We start from the raw sequence: 20,746 nt of genomic DNA on the forward strand, positions 1-20,746 counted from the left end.
AACCACCCAACTATTGTCCTTTAGTACCTACAATTATTGAAAATACTTGAAGATCAAACGAACTTACCAAGTGAAGTTCGATCGAAATTATGTGAACAGCTTCATTCGACGCGATTTAAAGTTAACATAGTGTAGTAGCACCCCCAAGCATCAGCCTTGCACGGTTTTTAAAGTTTTGTACTGGCAACATTTAAAAAGAAAAAAGTTACCCCTTCCACTACTCCCACCTGGCGACGGTTGGAACCACCATTTTTACTTCATTTGTTTACAGCATAATTTGAACGCATTTATTTCACATCTATATTAATGTGGGTAGGGCGTTAATATTGTGTACCCATAATATTGTGTATAATTAGAGGGTGGGTTGTTATAAATCGCGTCGAATGAAGCTGTTCACATAATTTCGATCGAACTTCACTTGGTAAGTTCGTTTGATCTTCAATTATGTTTCACAGCTTCATTCTTTGCGATTTAAAGTTAACATAGTGTAGGATGTTTAGAGCATGTCAATGTGAAATAAAGCGTCAAGGATCCAAGGATTTACTCAGGTAAGTAATAACCAAGAATGATATGAGATCATTTATTTATTCACATTTGTAAATATCATGCTTATTATTATATAATCAGACATCCATTTTAGTTGTTTATTTTAAACATATTTAATGTACCTACTTATATAATTTATCACTACTACTTATACAACACGTATTTACTTTTTTCTATAACAATCATATTATATATATTTTATGTATCAAATAATAATCACATTTTTGTTTTATTTACAGGTCTCCAGCAGAAGCGAGAATTGAACGAGCGAATTGATTACAATCTGTGATTATTTCCTTATGATAATATTTGGCGAATACACATGAGGAATCAGTCCATCCTGCTGTCTTACGGATCAGGTCAAGACTTACACCCATCTTGTTGGCAGTGGATGTGGCAGAGTGGCGAGTGCTGTGTGCAGTGAATATGGAAGTGTCTATTCCGCTATCGCGCAGTGTTGTTTTTATCCATGAACTTAGCGTTTGAGATGTGACCTTATTGTGCGGTTTTTTGTAACTCACAAATAAAGAATGGTTATTAGAATGACGCAGTGTCTTTGTTTTATTTATGTATGTTTTAAGGCATCTCGCTGGACAAATTTCAGGACGTTCGTTGAAAAACGGTAGTCTGAGAATTGGTTGAAACGACGAAGGTCGTGATGTTTTAATTAAAGCTGGAATTTTGATAACTATTTCTGAATCGGTTTGCATGTTTACGTTACTCAACTCTATTAATGAAAAGGTTTGCACTCGATGTGCAGAGCACAACGCCAACAAGGTGAGTGTTTTCTTTGAAAGCGTTTCCAAACTAAGATGATCATTAGGCCATTTGCGGCCCAGGTGGTTAAGAACTGTACTCGGGTTCCAAGTTAGATTATATTTGGGTAATGTCGGTCTTAATTTGAAAACGCCCTTCATAAACCGTTTGATTCGATCATCATTTAAAGTGCAACCTAGTAATAATGAAATAGCCGATTTATAATTATTAATCGTTCCATACTTAGCGCCAGTATCGAAAATACGGGTCAGAAAATCAATAATAATTGGTATTGATATTTTCATATAATCGTGTCCATGGGTTTTACAATAATCAATATAAGCTTTGATACATGGGCCATATTGTTTGTATGTATTATCAGATAGCGAAGATAACATTATTTCAACCGATCTGGGGGATAATGATCTATTTAATAACGAGTCCCTGATAATTTTGCGGCAATCAACGACAGGGTCCTGTGCAAGTTGTGAGTCGATCTGCAAGGAGACGTTAACAAATTAGCACTTGGTCGAAAGTAAATGGGTTCTGCAATTAATAATTTCGAAAACAAAGGGAACCATGGTTGTGTGGGCCAGTTAGGAACGACAAGAATACCCTCGGCTTTATCATTTATGATTTTTTGTATGACCTTTAAAATCAATGAAAATGGTGGAAAGGCGTAAAAATTAATATTTTTCCAGGAAAAGGTAAAGGCGTCGATCGTCCATGCATCTGGGTCGTTCTTCCAGGTAACGTATAGAGAACACTTATTAGTATTACAACGGCTTGCAAATAAATCGACCTCAGGCATACCAAAAGTTTGTTTTATTTTTACGAATGCATTATTACTTAGTTCCCACTCGGTGTCAGAAAATTTAGTACGCGATAATTTGTCGGCTTCATAATTTTCCTTAGTATTGATATATGATGCAAATATTATAATTTTACGCCTTTCACACCACTGCCAGATTTCCTTTGTAATACGATTTAAGTGAGGAAATTGGACGCTGCCCATTCTGTTTATGCAAGCGATGGCGGTAACATTGTCGATTCTTAGAAGAATTTCGCAATTATGAACTTCGTCTGCAAATGTCCGTAAAGCCAAAAAAGCTGCATTTAACTCTAATTCATTAATATGTAAAATACGTTCACTCTCTTTCCAGTAACCATACGCCTTTTGATCATTACAGTATGCACCCCAGCCAGATTTCGATGCATCAGAAAATATTTCTAATTGAAATTGATTAAATCTGAACGGACAAAAACCATTGTCAATATTTTTAATCCACCAGTACAAGTCATCCTTTATTTCAGATGATATTGTGATTGAAACTTCATAGTTAGAATGTTTAAGTAAACTGAGGTATTTATGACGTTCTAAAAGTTTAGTGTATAACCAAGAATATTGTATAGCAGGGCAGGCAGATATTAAAAGACCAATTAATCTAGCAAATTCGCGTAATTTACATTTATAGATTCGGATAAATGTCGTAAGCTTATCTTTTATTTTGTCTCTTTTTGAGTCAGGTAAACTTAACGTCATTCTTTTCGAGTCAAAATTAAATCCTAAAAATTTACATTTTGTACTTGGTGTAAAGCAACTTTTTTCGCTATTAATAATAAATCCTAAATCTTCTAATAAAGATTTGGATGCAGTGACATTTGCAAGACATTCATCATGAGATCTACCCACACATAATATATCGTCCAGATATATACACGACAGATAATTGTGAAGTCTTAAGTATTCGACTATAGGTTTTAGCATTTTAGTGAAAACGTATGGCGAGGTACATAAACCAAATGGGAGAGAATTAAACTCAAATAAAGTATCGTTGAACATAAATCGTAGATATTTTCTATGCGGTTTATATATAGGAATCAAAAGATAAGCATCTTTAATATCAATAGAAGCCATATAACAATCCTGAGTTATCAATTTAGACGCGGTTCTATAGTCTTCCATTTTAAAATGGCGAGTTTCGATAAACTTATTGAGGCATTTTAAATTTAGAATGAACCTTTTCTCGCCATTTGGTTTAGGTACCAGAAAAATACTAGAAATGAATTCGTCGGGATCATGCTCGCACATTGAAATGGCATTGATTTCTAAAAGTTTATTGATAGCTTTTTCATAGTCAGATCTTTCCGATCTTGTCTTGGAATAAACAGCAGGACAATCTCTTCTAGTAGGCACAGAGGTAAAAGGAATCTTATACCCCTGGGTCCATTCAAGAATCGTAGGGTCAGAAGTGATCTGTGCCCATTTATGGGTATAGTTTCGTAATCGTCCTGCGTACCGTACCTCGTGTTCAGCTATCTCCTGTAGCTCCGGTAGCTGCGACGGCGCGGCGAGTAGGAGCGGCGCGGGGCGCGGGCGCTGCTCGGCCGGCTGGAGCGCGGCGACGGCCGGTAGTGCCCTGCATCGGGCTTGCTCTGCGTCCTTTGATGCAGGGGTTTGAAGTTTAAATTGTTTTCCTGCGACTTTTTGTTAAGTACAAAATTATTTTTATTAAAACGATTGTTAACCGGTTTAGGTGTGTGTTTTAATGTTTCACCAGACTTTTGAATCGATTGAGCGGCTTTTAATTTGTCAGATACATTATCTCCGAAAAGGAAACCGTCTCTAACCGTATTAGTAAGGGTCTCTTTTAGATCGGTGTTAATTGACGAAACTACGAAGTAGCGACGTGTTTTTGTTTCTAAGTAGTGACTATCGCATAAGATACGACAAGCATCACTGACTGGTTTCAAGATTTTTTGCACAGATGCATCTGGTTTAAGCAATTGATCCATGGCCTGCGCCAGAGCAGACAGAGCAATTCCTAATTGCTTCTGTTTTTCCATTATGGCATGATCTCTTTTTATTGAACTATCTGTTAATGCCGCTTTAGCTTCGGCGTTAAGAGTAGGAGCAACTAAGAGGTCACAATTGCTGGGCACGAGGTACTCTTGAAAAAGCTTTTCTTTAACCTCCTTTTGTAAACCTTTTAGTAAGATTTCATGCCACCTACTGGCCACGTCCTTGTGTATGCTGTCGCCTAACGCCAGTTCTGGTTTTGGAGCATCACCTAGCATTAGCAAAATGTCGTCATCGAGTTCTTGATCCCCCGCTGAAGACGAAAGTACCTGGGGTTGTGTCTCTGGTAGATCTGGAGCAGACGACGGACCTGGGCGCGGAGAGGCTGGTCGCAGCGGCTCTTGTTGCGTCGGGGGCTGGGACGGTGGCTGCTGCGGCGAGTCTGGCGCTGGGGTTGGCGGCGGCGCTGCGGTGCGAGGCGGCGGCGGCGAGACCACGTGGCCGCGCGGCGACGAGCTTCGCTCATAACGTTCTTCAGAATCAACTATCATGTTGTCTGAAAAGAACAATACGTTCTGTATTTTGTTGTACAATTGAGCCGAGGAAGGAATAGCGTGACAGTAAGAGCCCGTAATTAGCAAATACGCATCACAATCCTCAAAACAGGTCATTTGACCTCAAACAGACATAATTGTGACAGTAAGAGCCCGTAATTAGCAAATACGCATCACAGTCTTTGAGATAGGTCTAAAATTTGACCTCAAGCTGTTATAAAAGTTATGTGTGACAGTCAATGCCCGCAATTAGCAAAAACGCATCACATTTCCAATAGAATCTCATCAGCTTATGAGAAATAGCTAGAAACAAATAGTAACTCACCATCTGTTTCACTAGAATCTGAAGAATATATAATTCTAGATCGGCCACGTGTCTGTCGTAGTAATCTTGACTCCAGTTTCTTGATCTTTCTCCTAATATTCTCCTCTTCGTTCTTCCGTTTCCCCATGTTGAAAGTGGAAGGTACGCGTGCGAAGGCTTGAGCACGGGAATGAATAATGAAGTAAAAATGGTGGTTCCAACCGTCGCCAGGTGGGAGTAGTGGAAGGGGTAACTTTTTTCTTTTTAAATGTTGCCAGTACAAAACTTTAAAAACCGTGCAAGGCTGATGCTTGGGGGTGCTACTACACTATGTTAACTTTAAATCGCAAAGAATGAAGCTGTGAAACATAATTATTTATCCCTTCAAGTGGCGCCACCGAAAACGCGAAAAGTAGTCAAGTGGCGGGGCCCCGGTGGGTGGTCAGCGCAGATTAAGAAAATTTTACAAAATCGTCGATTTAAGCTTTTCTATGTTTGAAAGTATATTAAATCACATATTGTTAGAATCAGCGTTATATAGGCTATTTGAATATAGAAATTAAATTATTCTTATGTTTATACATTTGGCCAGACGTAATCAAACACCGGAAGAATTACAGTTTTCCAGCTTCCATGTTAAAAATGACTACCACCATAAAACTAATTGATTATTGGAGGTAATTGCTATTTAATTATCAAAGGAAGACTTTTATCTTTAAGATTAAATCAATAATAAGTTTTTGGCAAAAATATCATTTTTGGTACAAGCTTTTATCGCCGACTGTACTTTTCTTAAGACAGACAACTAATACTCATCGAGACAATTCTAAAAAAACCCCTAACACAATTAGGTTGCGTTGTTTCATCACAGAGGTCCTATGGCCATTGGCCACCTTCTGTCTCCATTATCAGATCAGCTCGATGGTACCATAATATTGCATTGTCATCCGATTTATACATGCATGCAAAATTTCAGCTCAATCGGAAGCCGGGAAGTGGATCAAATTTAACTTGCAAGATTTGATTACAGACAGACAGACAACGGTCAGGTGAAAGTAAATAAAAGCTTGTAAAAAAGACCTAAGATACAATTTCTTTTACAAAACAACCTCTTAAAAAACGAGACTGACCTCGGACTAGGCGGTCGCTCCCGAATCAATGGTCCTCACCAACAAATTTTATACCAAGTGTTTTTGTGTTTCTTATGGTATGTTATCCTTCTCTAACTCGCTACCTAATTTTGGGCACTATAAGAGCGTAACTATACTTAAATGCGTTCAATTTCACCTCTAAATACGTCAACACCTCATTAACCACTCACTGGTGGATGACAGTTACTGGTTTTCGCATCGACCATTCGCGGGTTGACCGCCATTTGAAGGGATACTCTTGCAAACTAATTTTGTCAGTAGCAAAAGGCGCGAAATTCAAAATTTGTATGGGAAATCGATCGTTCGTGCGTACGTTTTTCAATTTTGCCGCCTTTTTCTACTGACAAAGCTGGCTTGCCAGAGTTTAAATAAAAATCTATAAATATTACACGACAATCTTACAGTAATCGACTTAGTCCAGTAAGATTAATAAGGCTTGTGTTATGGGCATAAGACGACGATATACTAAGTATAGTCCGACAAGAAATTGTAGAAAATTATTGAGGGCGCCACTTATTCCTACGTAACGTCTCATTTTTGACGTAAAATGCTTAAACATTAAACAAGGCAACAATTTAGTATCGATTTTTTTAGTTCCACGTTACTCCTACTATTTTATGTCGCACTGTACTATCACTCCTATAAAATATTGCAAAATGAATTCCAAATAAATTAATTAAACATCGCCATGGTCACGGCGCAATCTGGGTTTGACACATTAGCATATTAGCAAATTTGAATAGCACCTTAAATATTCGTTTGCACACAGCATAACCGAGTAGCTGGCAACACAATTAGTGCGCGGGTGTACTTAGATGCGTGAGGGGTGCACCCTTATAGGGATGGGCAGACACAAACCTAGGTATTAGTGATTTAATTTTACTTATATGCTTATACTTTTTAATTTTATTTTATTTTAATTAACGAATTGTTAATCAAATTTATTTTTACCTTTATTTAAATTTAATAAATTGTAAATTACTTTTATATATATACACAATTGAGAGGATGGAGGAGTATGGAGGTCCAAGGGGGAGGCCTATGTTCAACAGTGGACGTCTTATGGCTGAGATGATGATGATGATGATGACACAATTGACATGTAATATTATTAATATTATAAATAAAATGAATATGAATATGAATATGTTTTTGAGCTATAGCTAGTAAAAAATACTCTACTGGTAATTCATTTGTATATTACGCTATTAAACTGATATATATATATCATACGCCACCTCTAAGATCTGAACCTAAATTTTCGTACTAAATGATTAAAAACACACATACCTACTAATGCATGCAAATACAATTTGATTGAGCAGATTAGGTAGTAAATTGGGCAATCGAATTGTCACAAAATACTCAATTATCTATGGCAGTGTTTCTTAACCTGTGGTCCGCGGACCCCTGGGGGTCCGCGAATATATGTACGGGGGTCCGCCGCAATCTCACCTATTCTCACCGGTCTGAAAAGTATTGCTGTTTTTTTTAATAAGGGGTCCTTGGACTTGTGCTTGATTTCCTAGGGGTGCATGGATGGAAATGGAAATGGAAAATGGAAAAAACCGCTGATTTATGGTATTCGTATTTGGATAACTCAGTTACTTATTACTTTTATATTTAATTGGGTAAATCTATGTTTTTAAATATTGGAAAGCACCGCATTATTTAAGGGCGATATTTGAACATACAGCTATAAATACCGGCTTTACCTACTGAGCTGTCGAAGCTTACAAATATTAATTAGGTAAATATAAACTATCCGTCAGATCATATTCAAATATGACATATGTCAGCATGTTTAGAATGCATCTAAGATGCATCGTCGACGTATATGTAATAGGTATGTCACTGGTTAAGTCTTTTTAAGCTCATAAAAAAGCGCAAGCAAAATGCAATGTGACTGACGTCAAAATGCGTATCATATCAATAAAACAACGCCATCTAACCGGAATCAAGGTTAACTAATGCGGGTTTTAATAGAAATATATACAAATTCCACTATTTAAAGTATTTAAACCTAGAATTTGTTACCCATCCCTAGCCGTAACTGCGCCCTTGCACTTCGGAAGGGTGAAGCTGAATTATTGTTTAGCGGGGGACCTTTTAAACCGGGAAACCCCCGGCATTGTGCATTGCCGATTTCCCTTCCGCCGTTTTAATGTCCGAGTGTGACTGGTGTGGTTTGAGGACTGAGAAACAGCGATTTTGATTAATTTATTATATATTTATTAAGAAAAATATACTAAGACAAGTCATACGTTTTTCATTCACGACGCAGAACTCAGAATGTTGATAAATTTTGGACTTAAAAAACGTAAGTGAGTCATTTCAATATATGTTAGTCCCACTGAAGTTTTGTATTGAGTTTGTTAAACAAATACACAGGGTAATTAAAAAAAATACATAAATCACATTAAGGTGCTGATAGACTTTAGCGAATACTCGAGCATTTCTGTTCGCGTTTCGCGAGAATGCTCTAGTCTAGTCTATTAGAACCTTTAATGACGTGCTTATTATATAATATGTATATATTTTAAGAGTTCCCTCGATTTCTCTAGGATCCTATCATTAGATCCTGTCTTCATGTCCCAAACTGGGAAACAAACAATAACAATATCAAACAAAAAAAATCAAATGTTTCTTTAAACAAAAACGTTACTTTTGACACTGACTATACTATACCCGATCCATATCGTATCTTTAGCAAATTTTGACGTATCTTAAAGTTCGAATCAGGTCGTTAGACAATTAGGAACATACATATAGACCGACAAGAAATTGTAGAAATTAAAAAGTGGCAACATCGTAGCGTCGTCAAATCAATCTGAAAACGGGACGACACTATAGTTCGTTTTTTTAGCATTAGAAATAAGGTAAACAATCTTGATGTGTCTTTTAATTGAAAACCACATTCTAAAAATAAGTTACGGCAAATATGTAACAATTATGAATCTAATACGATCATTTATATTTTCTGCTTTCATAAGTAATAGATACTGATTTTTAAAAAGCGTTTTTCAATTAAAAGACATGTCAAGATCGCTTACCTTCTTTCAAGTTCTTTCTAATTCTAAAAAAAACTAACTATACGATGTTGCCACTTTTTAATTTCTACAATTTCTTGTCGGTCTATAAGTTAAGAACATGTTTTTAAACTATAACCCAACTACGGATTTTATTCGTATCCATTGCCATGATAATATTTCCCAGTAAAATGCAGTGCCACAAAAAAATACGAAATTGTTTCATGACTCGCGCCACACTGAAAATTTGTCTGTATTGTCATTTGTACGTTGCGTGTGTGCGTTTATTACAGTTCCGAGTATTTTTCCCTAACCGACTACCATTGGACACAAATTGACCTATCTTCAACCTTACTGAGACGAGATAAGAACTACCAAAGTTCTGTTAAATACGGTACCTGGTCCGGGGGCGTCGAGTGCTTTTGTGGAATGGCTACGTTTACAAGTACATATTATATATATCGTTACACTTGACATATGTATTGAAATGGGTTGGCATTTCGATATAGTTTGACCCCAACTTACATATGTATCGCATGGATATGGTTTTGTACTTGACTACTTTTGAGTTCAATATTACGAATGTTCGATGTTTTTTATTACGAACTAGCCTCTACCTGTGACTTCTTTCGCGTAGAACTTTTGTACTAAATTGCAACCCCGATTGTGCTTCTTAGGGTCTCTTTCAATATTTCATCTAAATTTTGGTATAAATAGTATTTGTGGTTTTTCAGACATAATCTATTTATATCCGAGATCTACATCTCACAGAGCCAATGGTAATATTAGTAAGGTATAAAGTGATACAGTAGACTCGCAAAGAATATATGACTTTGTTACACATTAATACACATAGCGTACAAAAAGCTCAAAACAAGGGCAGCACAAAATATGAAACGCTCAAAACAACTGATTCGGATTTTAAACTGCGAACAAGGCAAGTTATCCATTACGCGATCTACGGGTAGTACGTAATTGCATTACTAGCGTCCTGCGGGACGGCGGCGGGTCGGTGGCGGTACGACTGCAGGGTTGCCAGGAGTGCCCGGCGTTTAGTCCAGATCATTTCCGTAACTAATTTTTAACTTTTGAGTCCCAAATTTCAGTTTTTCATTATTTTTGAAAAACTGTTAACACATCCACTGCCAACGCGAGCTACGCGCTACGAGCGTAAGCCGATAACACGGTTTTTTTCCATTTGTAGCGAAAATCGCCTACGAGTACGAACAGACAAACCGTCGCTGAAATTGAAGTGTTAAAGTTATAACAAAAGTGAATGAACTTAGGGTCAAAATAATCAAAATGATCCCATGAAAACTGCATCCGTAGACGACGTGTACACGTCTCATAAAAGGTATTACCCCTAAAAATTACCACAAAAATGGCAACCCTACAGCTGTGCGGGCCGAGAGCGGGACGGAAACGGTACGGGCGCGGCAGAAATCAGCCGCATAGTTCCCTAATGAAACCAATTAACTGCCCGCGTAAGGCGCGATGGCATTTTGGAACAAGATTGTTTGGGTGATAATTCTATTTAATTATGATATGTAGCATACATGTTTCTTGTTTTGGAGGTTTCAAGTTTGTAAACCTAACTACGTGTAGGTGTTTTTATGCTGAATATGTCGTTTTTATACAAATGTTATTTTCGGCTTTGCCAGTACTAAATAAATTTATAATACTCTGCCTGCCCTGCATTGTATAGTTTTCCCGGTATGTAGCGAAAATGCTTCGTAGAGGTGTAACGACAACGTGTCGAGACATATCCAACCAAAAAAAAAATACATTAATAAATAAATACATACATACCTATAACTGAAACAATAAAATTGTTTTCGATTTATTTTGCATGGAATAGTCAAAACCAAAAATACCTATTTTCTGATTCTGCTTTGTTCAACATTTTAAGTTCAAAATAATTGTAACCACCCCTTGTTTTTCTCTTTCAACATTTCTACCCGTAATGCGCGTTATTATAAACTTCTCTAATAGTCTAACCATTGTGGGGTGCAGCCCTTATAATATAAGTAATATAACCTACCCTGAATGCCTCTAGAAACTTTAAAAACACAACTTACAGATCAAAAGATTTGGAGGTGCCCCTTGTTTTTCATATTTAATATTTCTAACAAAAAATATCAGTTATTATAAACTTCTTTCCAACGGTTCCCTTTCTAGCCTCTAGCTAGAAACTTCAGTTTGCTTATGCGTCGTATTCTTAAGAAATATAATGTAAAATCCCTCGGTTTAGAGTTCCGAAGCCGAAATAGCACAAATACCTAAATCGGTAAAGTTTCATCATGTCCATTCGTCCTTGCGTCTGTCTGGAAGTCAACCGTCAGAAGTCAAAAACTGATTTCTTTACAGTCAGCTAATCTATTGGCTAGGCACATTTGTATTATGCAGAGGTGCTCAGCTAATATCTTTGCTAACTGCAGTCTGTCCGCTTCTCTAAGATCATGCAAGTACGCCATAGTAAAACTATGGCGAACTTGATCTTAGAAATCGGACAGGCTCATTCGTGATTATTTTCAAAGTAGAAATGTGCCCTTTTGCCGGTAGGTTTTTTTTTTGTCTTTTTCGTGTCGTACGAAAAAACGAAACCCTCTATCATACTGGTTCACGCCCTATACTTATTTTTTTTACAACCTCCTGAGACCCAGAAGCAATTGTTTTGTTTATGAAATTTAGACGACCGGTCTGGCCTAGTGGATAGTGACCCTGTCTGCTAAGCCGATGGTCCTGGGTTCGAATCCCAGTAAGGGCATTCATTTGTGTGATGAACACTAATATTTGTTCCTGAGTCATGGTTGTTTTCTATGTATATAAGTATGTATTTATCTATACAAGTATGTATATCGTCGCCTAGTACCCATAGTACAAGCTTTGCTTAGTTTGGGGCTAGGTTTGATCTGTGTAAGATGTCCCCAATATTTATTTATTTATTTTAGTTACCTACACATTGCGTGTTGCGGATGACATATGTGAAAGTAAACATTTTATTTTGACGAAACCTGAGGTGGATGAGCTATCTGTATGATGACGAAGCCTGCGCTGTGGATCTGAAGGTACCTATGCTGTTATTATTATGTTTTTTTTTTGGTTCAATAAATCAACTTGTTCCTACACAATAAAAGCTCAAAATAGATTTTGGAATATGTACAAAAACAATTTACGCAGGGACTTAGCAGGTTATGCATTTCAAAACCAAATATCCGTATTATAAAGTTCCGCGTTATTTACTAATAGCCTACCTTTGAGGGGTCCCTTTATGATCTGCCCTAAACTTTACTAGTTCGGTTATTCGGCTAATATTGCCAGTACGTTTAGTGCTGGGTTTAAATCATAAGAATTGGCGATTTGTTTTAACCTTTCATAACGGCGGAACGCGGATTAATAATTCAGAATTCAGTGCTGTACGGATCCACGTTCCAGCATTGTAGAGTTTAAACCAATACATAAGAATGACACTAATTCCGTGGAGGCTGGGGAGGACGCTTGTGTGGGACGCCACCTGCGTTGACACGCTCGCGCCGTCCCATCTACAGGCGACCTCCGTCAGGGCGGGAGCTGCGGCTACAACCGCAGAACAGAACAAGCGGCGCAAATATGCTGTCCTCGGTGAGGGATACATATTTGCGCCATTTGGCGTAGAGACTCTGGGACCGTGGGGGCCTAGCGCAAAAGCCTTATTTAAGGAAATGTCCCAGCGTCTCATCGACACCACAGGTGACCAGAGGGCTGGCAGCTACCTCGGCCAGAGAATAAGCCTGGCCATCCAAAAAGGAAACGCTGCCAGCCTCCTGGGCACCATAACAAACGAAGGTGACATGGGGAGCATTTTTTACCTATAAGTTAATTTAAGATTTGTTAAATTTTAGTTTTAATTTTAATGTTGTTTATCTCTTGTTTATATTATAAATAAATGTTTTTCATTTAATAAACATAATATACATAAGATATTCAGCCAATGAGCTGAATAATTAAATGGATTTTAATGAAGTTTTAGCATATCCATAGTGAAATAAAAAGTAAACTACGTCCTCACTTTACTACAAACTGGTACTGTAACTGAATACTGTACTTAGTTTGAAAATTGCAATCTTATTTTACTTACTTATACGCACGTACGCACCTACTTATTTTAAGTTCAGCTTTAATTCTATCAGGACATTTAGGACCTTGTTCCTTATTTTTGTCAAATTCACTTCACAATTTTTCCCAGTACCTATGCTCTGATTGAGCTTACATGACTTAGGTATTTCATATATGAACTCATTGTCCTCGATTCGAATGAGCCTGGATTAAGCATTATTAAGATTCATTAACCAGCTTTTTCACAATACAAATCGCTACCGCTTATATTTTGTTGCCATCGTCTCAACTTTGAAACCTCTTGGATCGGAATCCGATAAGATAATTTGATGTAATTGGAAGGCGTATTAACCGCTTCCTCTTCAACTATTAATGCATATGGATATCTAATATACATATATTATGGGTTACATACCGAATACGGATATTAAAGAAATTGCTATACGTACGCTTAAGTAGTGGATATACATAATGTGTTCAAGTTCATGTGTTGTTCAAATAATGTCCACGAACACTCACTAAACTCGAAAACACAACACAATACGAAAATATATACCTATAAAAAACTCATTTCAAAATTTTTTACATAAACAATGACGGATACTTGACAAAGTACGTCAATAAATACCAGAATCCAGAATAGTAGGGTTTTTTTTTAACCGAATTTCAAGAAGGAGAATGTTCCGTAAGAATTAGGTTTGGCTGCTATTTAACTGATCACCAGATTTAGTAAAATTTAATACCAAAAAAATTTATTTTACCACCCTAAAATCATGAATGATCACCAAAATTATAACACCATTTTAATGTGAAATGATTACCAATTTTATTACATTTTACTATCCTTTTAAAGGAAATGACACCAAACTAATCATTATTAACCCAAAAATAGTCAATGATTACCAAATTTCAAACCCCATTTTAATGTGAAATGGTAACCAAATTTTTACATCTTGCTATCCTATTAAAGAAAATGACACCAAAATAATCATTGTAAACCCAAAAATAGTAAATGACCACCAAAATTAGAACTCCATTTTAATGTAAAATGATAACCAAATTTTTAAATCTTGCTATCCTATTAAAGCAAATGGCTCCAAAATAATCATTGTAAACGCAAAAATAGTAAATGATCACAAAAATTGTAACAACATTTTAATTAAAAATGTGCAAACATTTAATATATCGTTATCCTATTAAATTAATTAATCCACTTCGTCATCTTTTTCTAGTAGCATTTTATTTCTGTAACAGTCGCAGTTCTAACCTAACCTAACCCACTTTTCTAGTAGCATTTTGTTTCTGTAAGGGTCGCAGTTCAAACCTAACCTAACCCACTTTTCTAGTAGCATTTCTTTTCTGCAAGGGTCGCAGTTCAAACCTAACCTAACCCACTTTTCTAGTAGCATTTCGTTTCTGTATGGGTCGCAGTTCAAACCTAACCTAACCCACTTTTCTAGTAGTATTTCTTTTCTGTAAGGGTCGCAGTTCAAACCTAACCTAACCCACTTTTCTAGTAGCGTTTCGTATCTGTATGGGTAGCAGTTGAAACTTAACCTAACCTACTTTTCTAGTACCATTTCGTTTCTGTAAGGGTCGCAGTGCTAACCTAAGCTAACCCACTTAACTGATAGCAGTTTAACTTACTTTTCTAGTAGCATAACGAAATGCTACTAGAAAAGTAGATTAGGTTAGGTAGGTATGCGGTGCGGGCTACGGGGGGTTGAGCGGGAGGGGCTAGTAATTTTGGCATCAGTTTACTTTATTTGGTAATATGTATACATTTTTTGGTAATCATAGTGGTTTATTTAGGTGAAAATATCGCATTAATTTGGTCTTCAAGATTTGGTGATCATTAATGATTTTTGGTGATCATTCAATATATTTGGTATTTGAATACAATTTGAAGTGCAGTCGTAATTAAAGTGGTGGTACTTTTGTATTTTTAGGCCTTATTTTTTTGTTGTTCAGTAATTTTTTTTGGTAAGCATGATTTTTTTATTTAGGGTACCAAAGTATTTTTTGGTGGTCATTATATTTGTAGCTTCGAGCAACACCGGCTTCCGACACATCGGAAGGGAGGGGCCCAAGCGATATCTCACCGTACAAATCTTTCTGCCATTTTTCGCGAGGGGAAAGGTGCACACAGTCGCACTTCTCACACACTTACATACAGAATCCAATCTGTAATGACGACACAAATACATAGAAAATGACACACGTCAAAGGCAAATCTTGCAAACCTCGATCTCTTTTTGTGTACGGACGAGTGACAAGTGTCACAACACGCACACTAACACATTTTCGTTGAAGTTTGTTATTGTATTCTGAGAGATGAGAAGTCGGATTTGTCGCTCGACCGATCCGCAATTTGTACTGAGCGAGCAAAATCGATAAATCCAACAATTACATGTAACTAAAATATAATAATTGTGTTTGAATGTAATTAAACGTATGATATGTAAAAAAAAATATTACATGTGAAATGTAACACTTTCTTTTTGTAAATTTGATGTCCCCGACCTCTTTTTATAACAAAAAACCGAGCAACCAGGCATTTTTGTGCAGCAGTGTTCACGCGCGCGTCTTGACTCGGTCTAGTGAAAAATCCAAGTGCAACTAGTTTTATTACCCGCGCTAGATTAGATTGACGCGCTAATCTTGTACCTCGGCAGAGGGGAAATAGTGCGAATGCCGCCTCCCTTCCGTGTTGCTCGAAGATTTGTAGCCATTAGGTTTTGCCTGTTTTTTTTTAAAGTCAGACCGTAAAAAGTCTGCAGCGATTTTGATAGCCCACGCAGTGCAAGTGTCATTTTAAACGTCAAATTTCTATGAAATTATGACGTACTTATACATAACACTTACACTGCGTGGGCTATCAAATCCGCTGCAGACTTTGTTTGGTGCGACTCTAATGCTCTCCGATTATAAACTGAAATAAATGTCATATACTAAGAAAAAGTGACCAAGGCCTCCAGTGCCCCAGGCAACAGGCAGGCAGGCAAGGTGGCAATATTTTCTGAAAATAATTAAATTTGTTCTAATAGTATGTTCTCGTTATAGTTATACATTATAGCGAAACTTATTAATGATGCCAAAATTATTACTATCGCTCGACTATAAGGAGCTCGGACTTAAATCTTGTTGGGTAGACGCTTGGCTATGTGAACGGTTTAGAACCCAAAATAATGACTAGCAATTAATTAGCAACCGAACTACCTATTCGCAAACAGTCAATCCAATGAACCAAATGCTTTCATCAAAGCATTCTACTACACGTCGCTACAAACAAACCTAATGATGTCTACGCCCACCAACTTATCCAAGCCCTCAATCAACCAAAAATAGTCTTTAACACAATGTAATACAGTCTTCAATAAGTGACGTGCAAGCACAGGTTTCTACACTCCAGGCCATGATTAATGATACACGTTTAATTCCAGTTATTGCCGCAGCGGCGCCACCCGCGCTGAAAGGGCTTTTGTAAACTATTTTCGGATTAATCTTGACTTGCGCCATTTGTGTTGATTCGATGGGATTCTGCAACGTCATGTCGTAATAGTTAATTCCGTCAGTGATTCAATTATGTGTGTGAGGATAAATGGTTATAGTATACGTGTAACGAATTTCGTGGAGTATATTTTCGAATACGTGCACTAAGAGTTATGTCAGGAACGTATGACATAAATAACAAATCCAATTTTTTAATTTCTAATAGGCTCCAGGTATAAGATAATCTTATTTAAATTAAAATTTTAAATTACTATTAAAATGTAAATGCTATAATTAATTGGTCTACTTATCTAACTTTAAAACTACTATTAAAATGGGGTACGTACCAGGTAGGTATGTTTGTTTTATAGTCTGGCAAACCCAATTTGTCAATAAATATACTCATCCCTTTGTTTGGGTGTTAGTACTAGCGCAAGACAAAGACAGTAGGATTCTCACTATGTTTGAAAAAATGAGACAGTCCCTGACCAAACTATAATAGTACATACTTATATTGTATAATTTAAATTATCATGCGAGCTTGAAATCGTATTTTATTTCAAATTCTTCTACTTACTACTTGTATAACACAAAGTGACAAAGTGCTTCTTACTCAATGGAGCTCAAGTGAGGGTGTAAATCTAACATGTATTTTTAACTTAACAAACGTCCCTGAGAACTTTTTACTCAATGTCATTTAATTTCCTATTCCCATTTATTTATAGAAAGCATAAAAATGCAAACTCTGATGCCGTGCCCGGTAACGACAAAAGAACAACATTTGATAAATCGACACGGTCACTAGGGGTCGAGCAATGTATAACCACAAATATCGAATATACCAGTACAATTACTCTAATATTAGTTATTCATAGTTTGATTCAGGTAGCCAAGTTATCTTCAGACTTTGTCCGCTTAGAAGTCATTAAGAACTTTTAACCTAATGTTCACCTGCTTAGGTTTTTCGTGTTTCTTCAATGAACCTCCAAAATTACACCTTATTCACTAACAAATTATTGTAATACTAGACAACACAGGACATATCTGTTATTATAAACCATTTTGTATGTAGGTATACTGTACCTACATACAAAATGGTTAATAATAACCCAAGATAGATAGCTAGGTACTTCACGTACTTACCTTCACCTTCACCTCACCTTGTTTACCTTTCTCATCAGGTTTACCTTGTTTACCTTTAACTCGGTGGTGGATCCGTTTCGTTTGCCAATTCATCCAGCCAGAATTCAACTAGTATTATGCTTTAATTCCTTGGCGATGTTGTAACTGACTACTGTAATATTAGTATTGCACAGTTACTTACTAAGTGGGAGTCAGAAAACGGTCCGAATTTATTAACTGGGGCATTAGGCCGTTGCTGGCGTGAAACTAATGACAGGTAATGCATTTATTCAGAATGGTCATGTATATTACTCGTTCAGGATTTAATAAGCCAGTTATTACTACCAGCAGGTGTAGAATTTAAAGACCGCTGCAGTTATATGTCTGCTGGTAAACCAGGTTTTATTACGCAATTTCTTTGTTAATCAGCGTTAACTACGTTTTTCATGCCGAGTTCTTAAATTAACAATTGGAGAACTTTAATTAAAAATTATGTGCATTGTGCAAGTTTACCTTAAGTATAAAAAAAGTAAATTTAAGGTTTTGGTAGGTGCAAAAATATATAAAAATCTCCAATGACAAACCTTTTAGATTAATTGCTCCGTTTCGCCATGTCTGTAGTTTCAAGGATAACGCAAATATTTGGACACATCTCAACATATTGCGACTTTTAATTCATTTCCTTTTTTTGTTTATACAGACTTTACCTACTTAAACTCTTTCCTTGCTGTTACGTACATTACTTATTTAAAAGTGTAAATAAGGTATTCTAAGTCTATATTATTATAGACTTCCATTACCTTATTTACACTTTTTACATAATGTACTCACTACGAGTTAAATTCCTTTTATAATTCCCATTCATTAAACCTTAACGTGAAACCCCACCAAATTCCATTCACTTTTAAACAGAGAGCCGAGTTCAAAGTAAAAATTAATTTAAGTATAGACTACAAATAAGTCTTACGTATTAAAAGCGGGACTGCAAAGGTTATTTACGGCGATAGCTTTAAAGCTTTCAAAGTACTTTTCGATTTCAAGTTATTTTCTGTCATTGATGGAAAAGCAATTACAGTACGGGTTTTCAGTTTAATTAGCTGCTACAGCTGCGGTCACGAATTCCAAATATAAATTAAATTTTATAAATTCACTGCAACGGTAAAATTCCTGGTTTAATTTAAAAATTTGATTAAATTCAGTTCGTGGCCTGTATTTTTGTCCCCAAATGTAATTACATGTTTGTCTATGGTTGCTAACTTACTTTTTTATTTTAATAAACCTTTCTGATAGAAATGTTCTTGCAAATTGACAACGTCAAACCAAAAATAGTCATTGCTCTTTCAAAACAAAAATCATTTCATATTTCCATTAGTAACCTGTGTAATAATATTACAGTAGTGCGAATTCAAGTAAATATTTACTGTGTTATGTTGTCTACTATTACGGTAAATACATCAAAGGTTCTTATTGATTGCTCTTCAAAGCGCTTCTTTTTTTTTTAACATCCAAAGCAACCTGCAAAATGCCTGCGGAATTAAAATAAAGGAAAAGAGCGCCCAAATTGACAAAACCATTGTTTTCCTCCGTTAAATAGACAGAGGGTCTTTTTACTATATCCTCAAAAACAAACCATTTAGAAACCAAACACAGATCTGGAATAAAACTCCAAATTAGCAGCATTCAAGCCTTCCCCTTGTATCAACCGCATGTTGTTTCAGACAGACGGGCGCGCAAACAGACAAACAGACTCATTGTGTCTCACCCTAATGAAAGGCGCATACTATAAATAATGCTGTCAACCGCGACCCTATCTCGCCGCACCAAAGACTAAATTAGTCAATTAAATCGCAGCATTATATTGGCAATTTTATCGTGTCACACCAGAGACCTTCAACTATGAATGGAAAACTCATTCGTAATGTTGAGGCTGATTCTAATTTTAACATTTGTTATTGGTTTTGATCTTGTTATGATACTATCTTGACCCGGCTCGCAGTCATTGAGATATTATTACTATAGAGAAGTCATACCAAACAATGAAATTGTCGCAATCGCAACCTGTACCACGCGAACAGAACGTCGTAAGCGCCGTAAAATGCATGGCGCTTACGCGTTTAGGTCGCGAGACTCGCTCTCCGCTTCTATGGCTTGTTGTCAAAACAACATCAACTTGTGGCGCAAAATACTGGTTGTATACGTTAGTAATAATAGTTCAATATGAGATGCACTTCTCACGCGCACCAATGCGAGCGAAATGCCAAATGACACGAGTTACTCGTATCATTCTTATCATACGAGCGCGCGCCGGTCATCGTATACGATTGTTAAAGCCGTATCAAAACAATGAAAACCTTAACAAATTCTTTACTCAGAATCGGCCTAACTGTTGGTCGATTGGAACGCGGGAGTTCAAATAAAACTGGTTTGTTTATTTTAGTAACTGTGGGCGGCTTAATTAAGAGTGCGAATGATGAGAGTTTCGGGGTGTTTTTTAAATGATAATGGGCCGACGAGTGAAGCCGTGACGCCTAAATATGAAGCTTCATTTGCGGGCCATGTCGCTTAAATTGGTTTCCGGGAGTTAACTAACGGGAGGACGCGAGGTTGATTAGATGCGTTTGGGATATATTATGAATATTCTCTAAATAGTACTTCGATCCTATTTATAACATTAATCATTATCAAACATGTTATTATTTCTAACAACCATTATATTATTATTCAATGCAACGAAATGAAATATTTAAGCTTTAAAAATTATGTGATCGCGGAGTTGTAGTATACAGAAGTATCTTTAGGTTTAGTCACGCAAATGATTCAAAAACATACGGTAATATCTTTCACAAATCGTTCCCAAAAATATTTCTTTTGCAGTTCAAACTAGGTTTTGAAATTGG

General features: G+C 36.5%; 2 protein-coding genes across 6 annotated transcripts in view; one reads left to right on the forward strand and one right to left on the reverse strand.

Moving 5' to 3' along the window:
- The window catches only part of LOC134792698 (uncharacterized), a 603,576-nt gene that overhangs the window by 560,128 nt on the left and 22,702 nt on the right, over nt 1-20,746 (forward strand). The window lies entirely within an intron of this gene.
- On the reverse strand, nt 3,619-5,335 carry LOC134793041 (uncharacterized). Its single transcript, XM_063764564.1, has 2 exons — nt 4,958-5,335; nt 3,619-4,658 (listed from the first exon to the last, which is right to left on the reverse strand). The coding sequence occupies exons 1-2, from the start codon at nt 5,106-5,108 to the stop codon at nt 3,619-3,621; spliced, it is 1,191 nt and encodes a 396-aa protein (XP_063620634.1). The 5' UTR covers nt 5,109-5,335.

The sequence above is a fragment of the Cydia splendana genome, chromosome 8, assembly GCF_910591565.1.
Source record: "Cydia splendana chromosome 8, ilCydSple1.2, whole genome shotgun sequence".
Lineage (NCBI taxonomy): Eukaryota > Metazoa > Arthropoda > Insecta > Lepidoptera > Tortricidae > Cydia > Cydia splendana.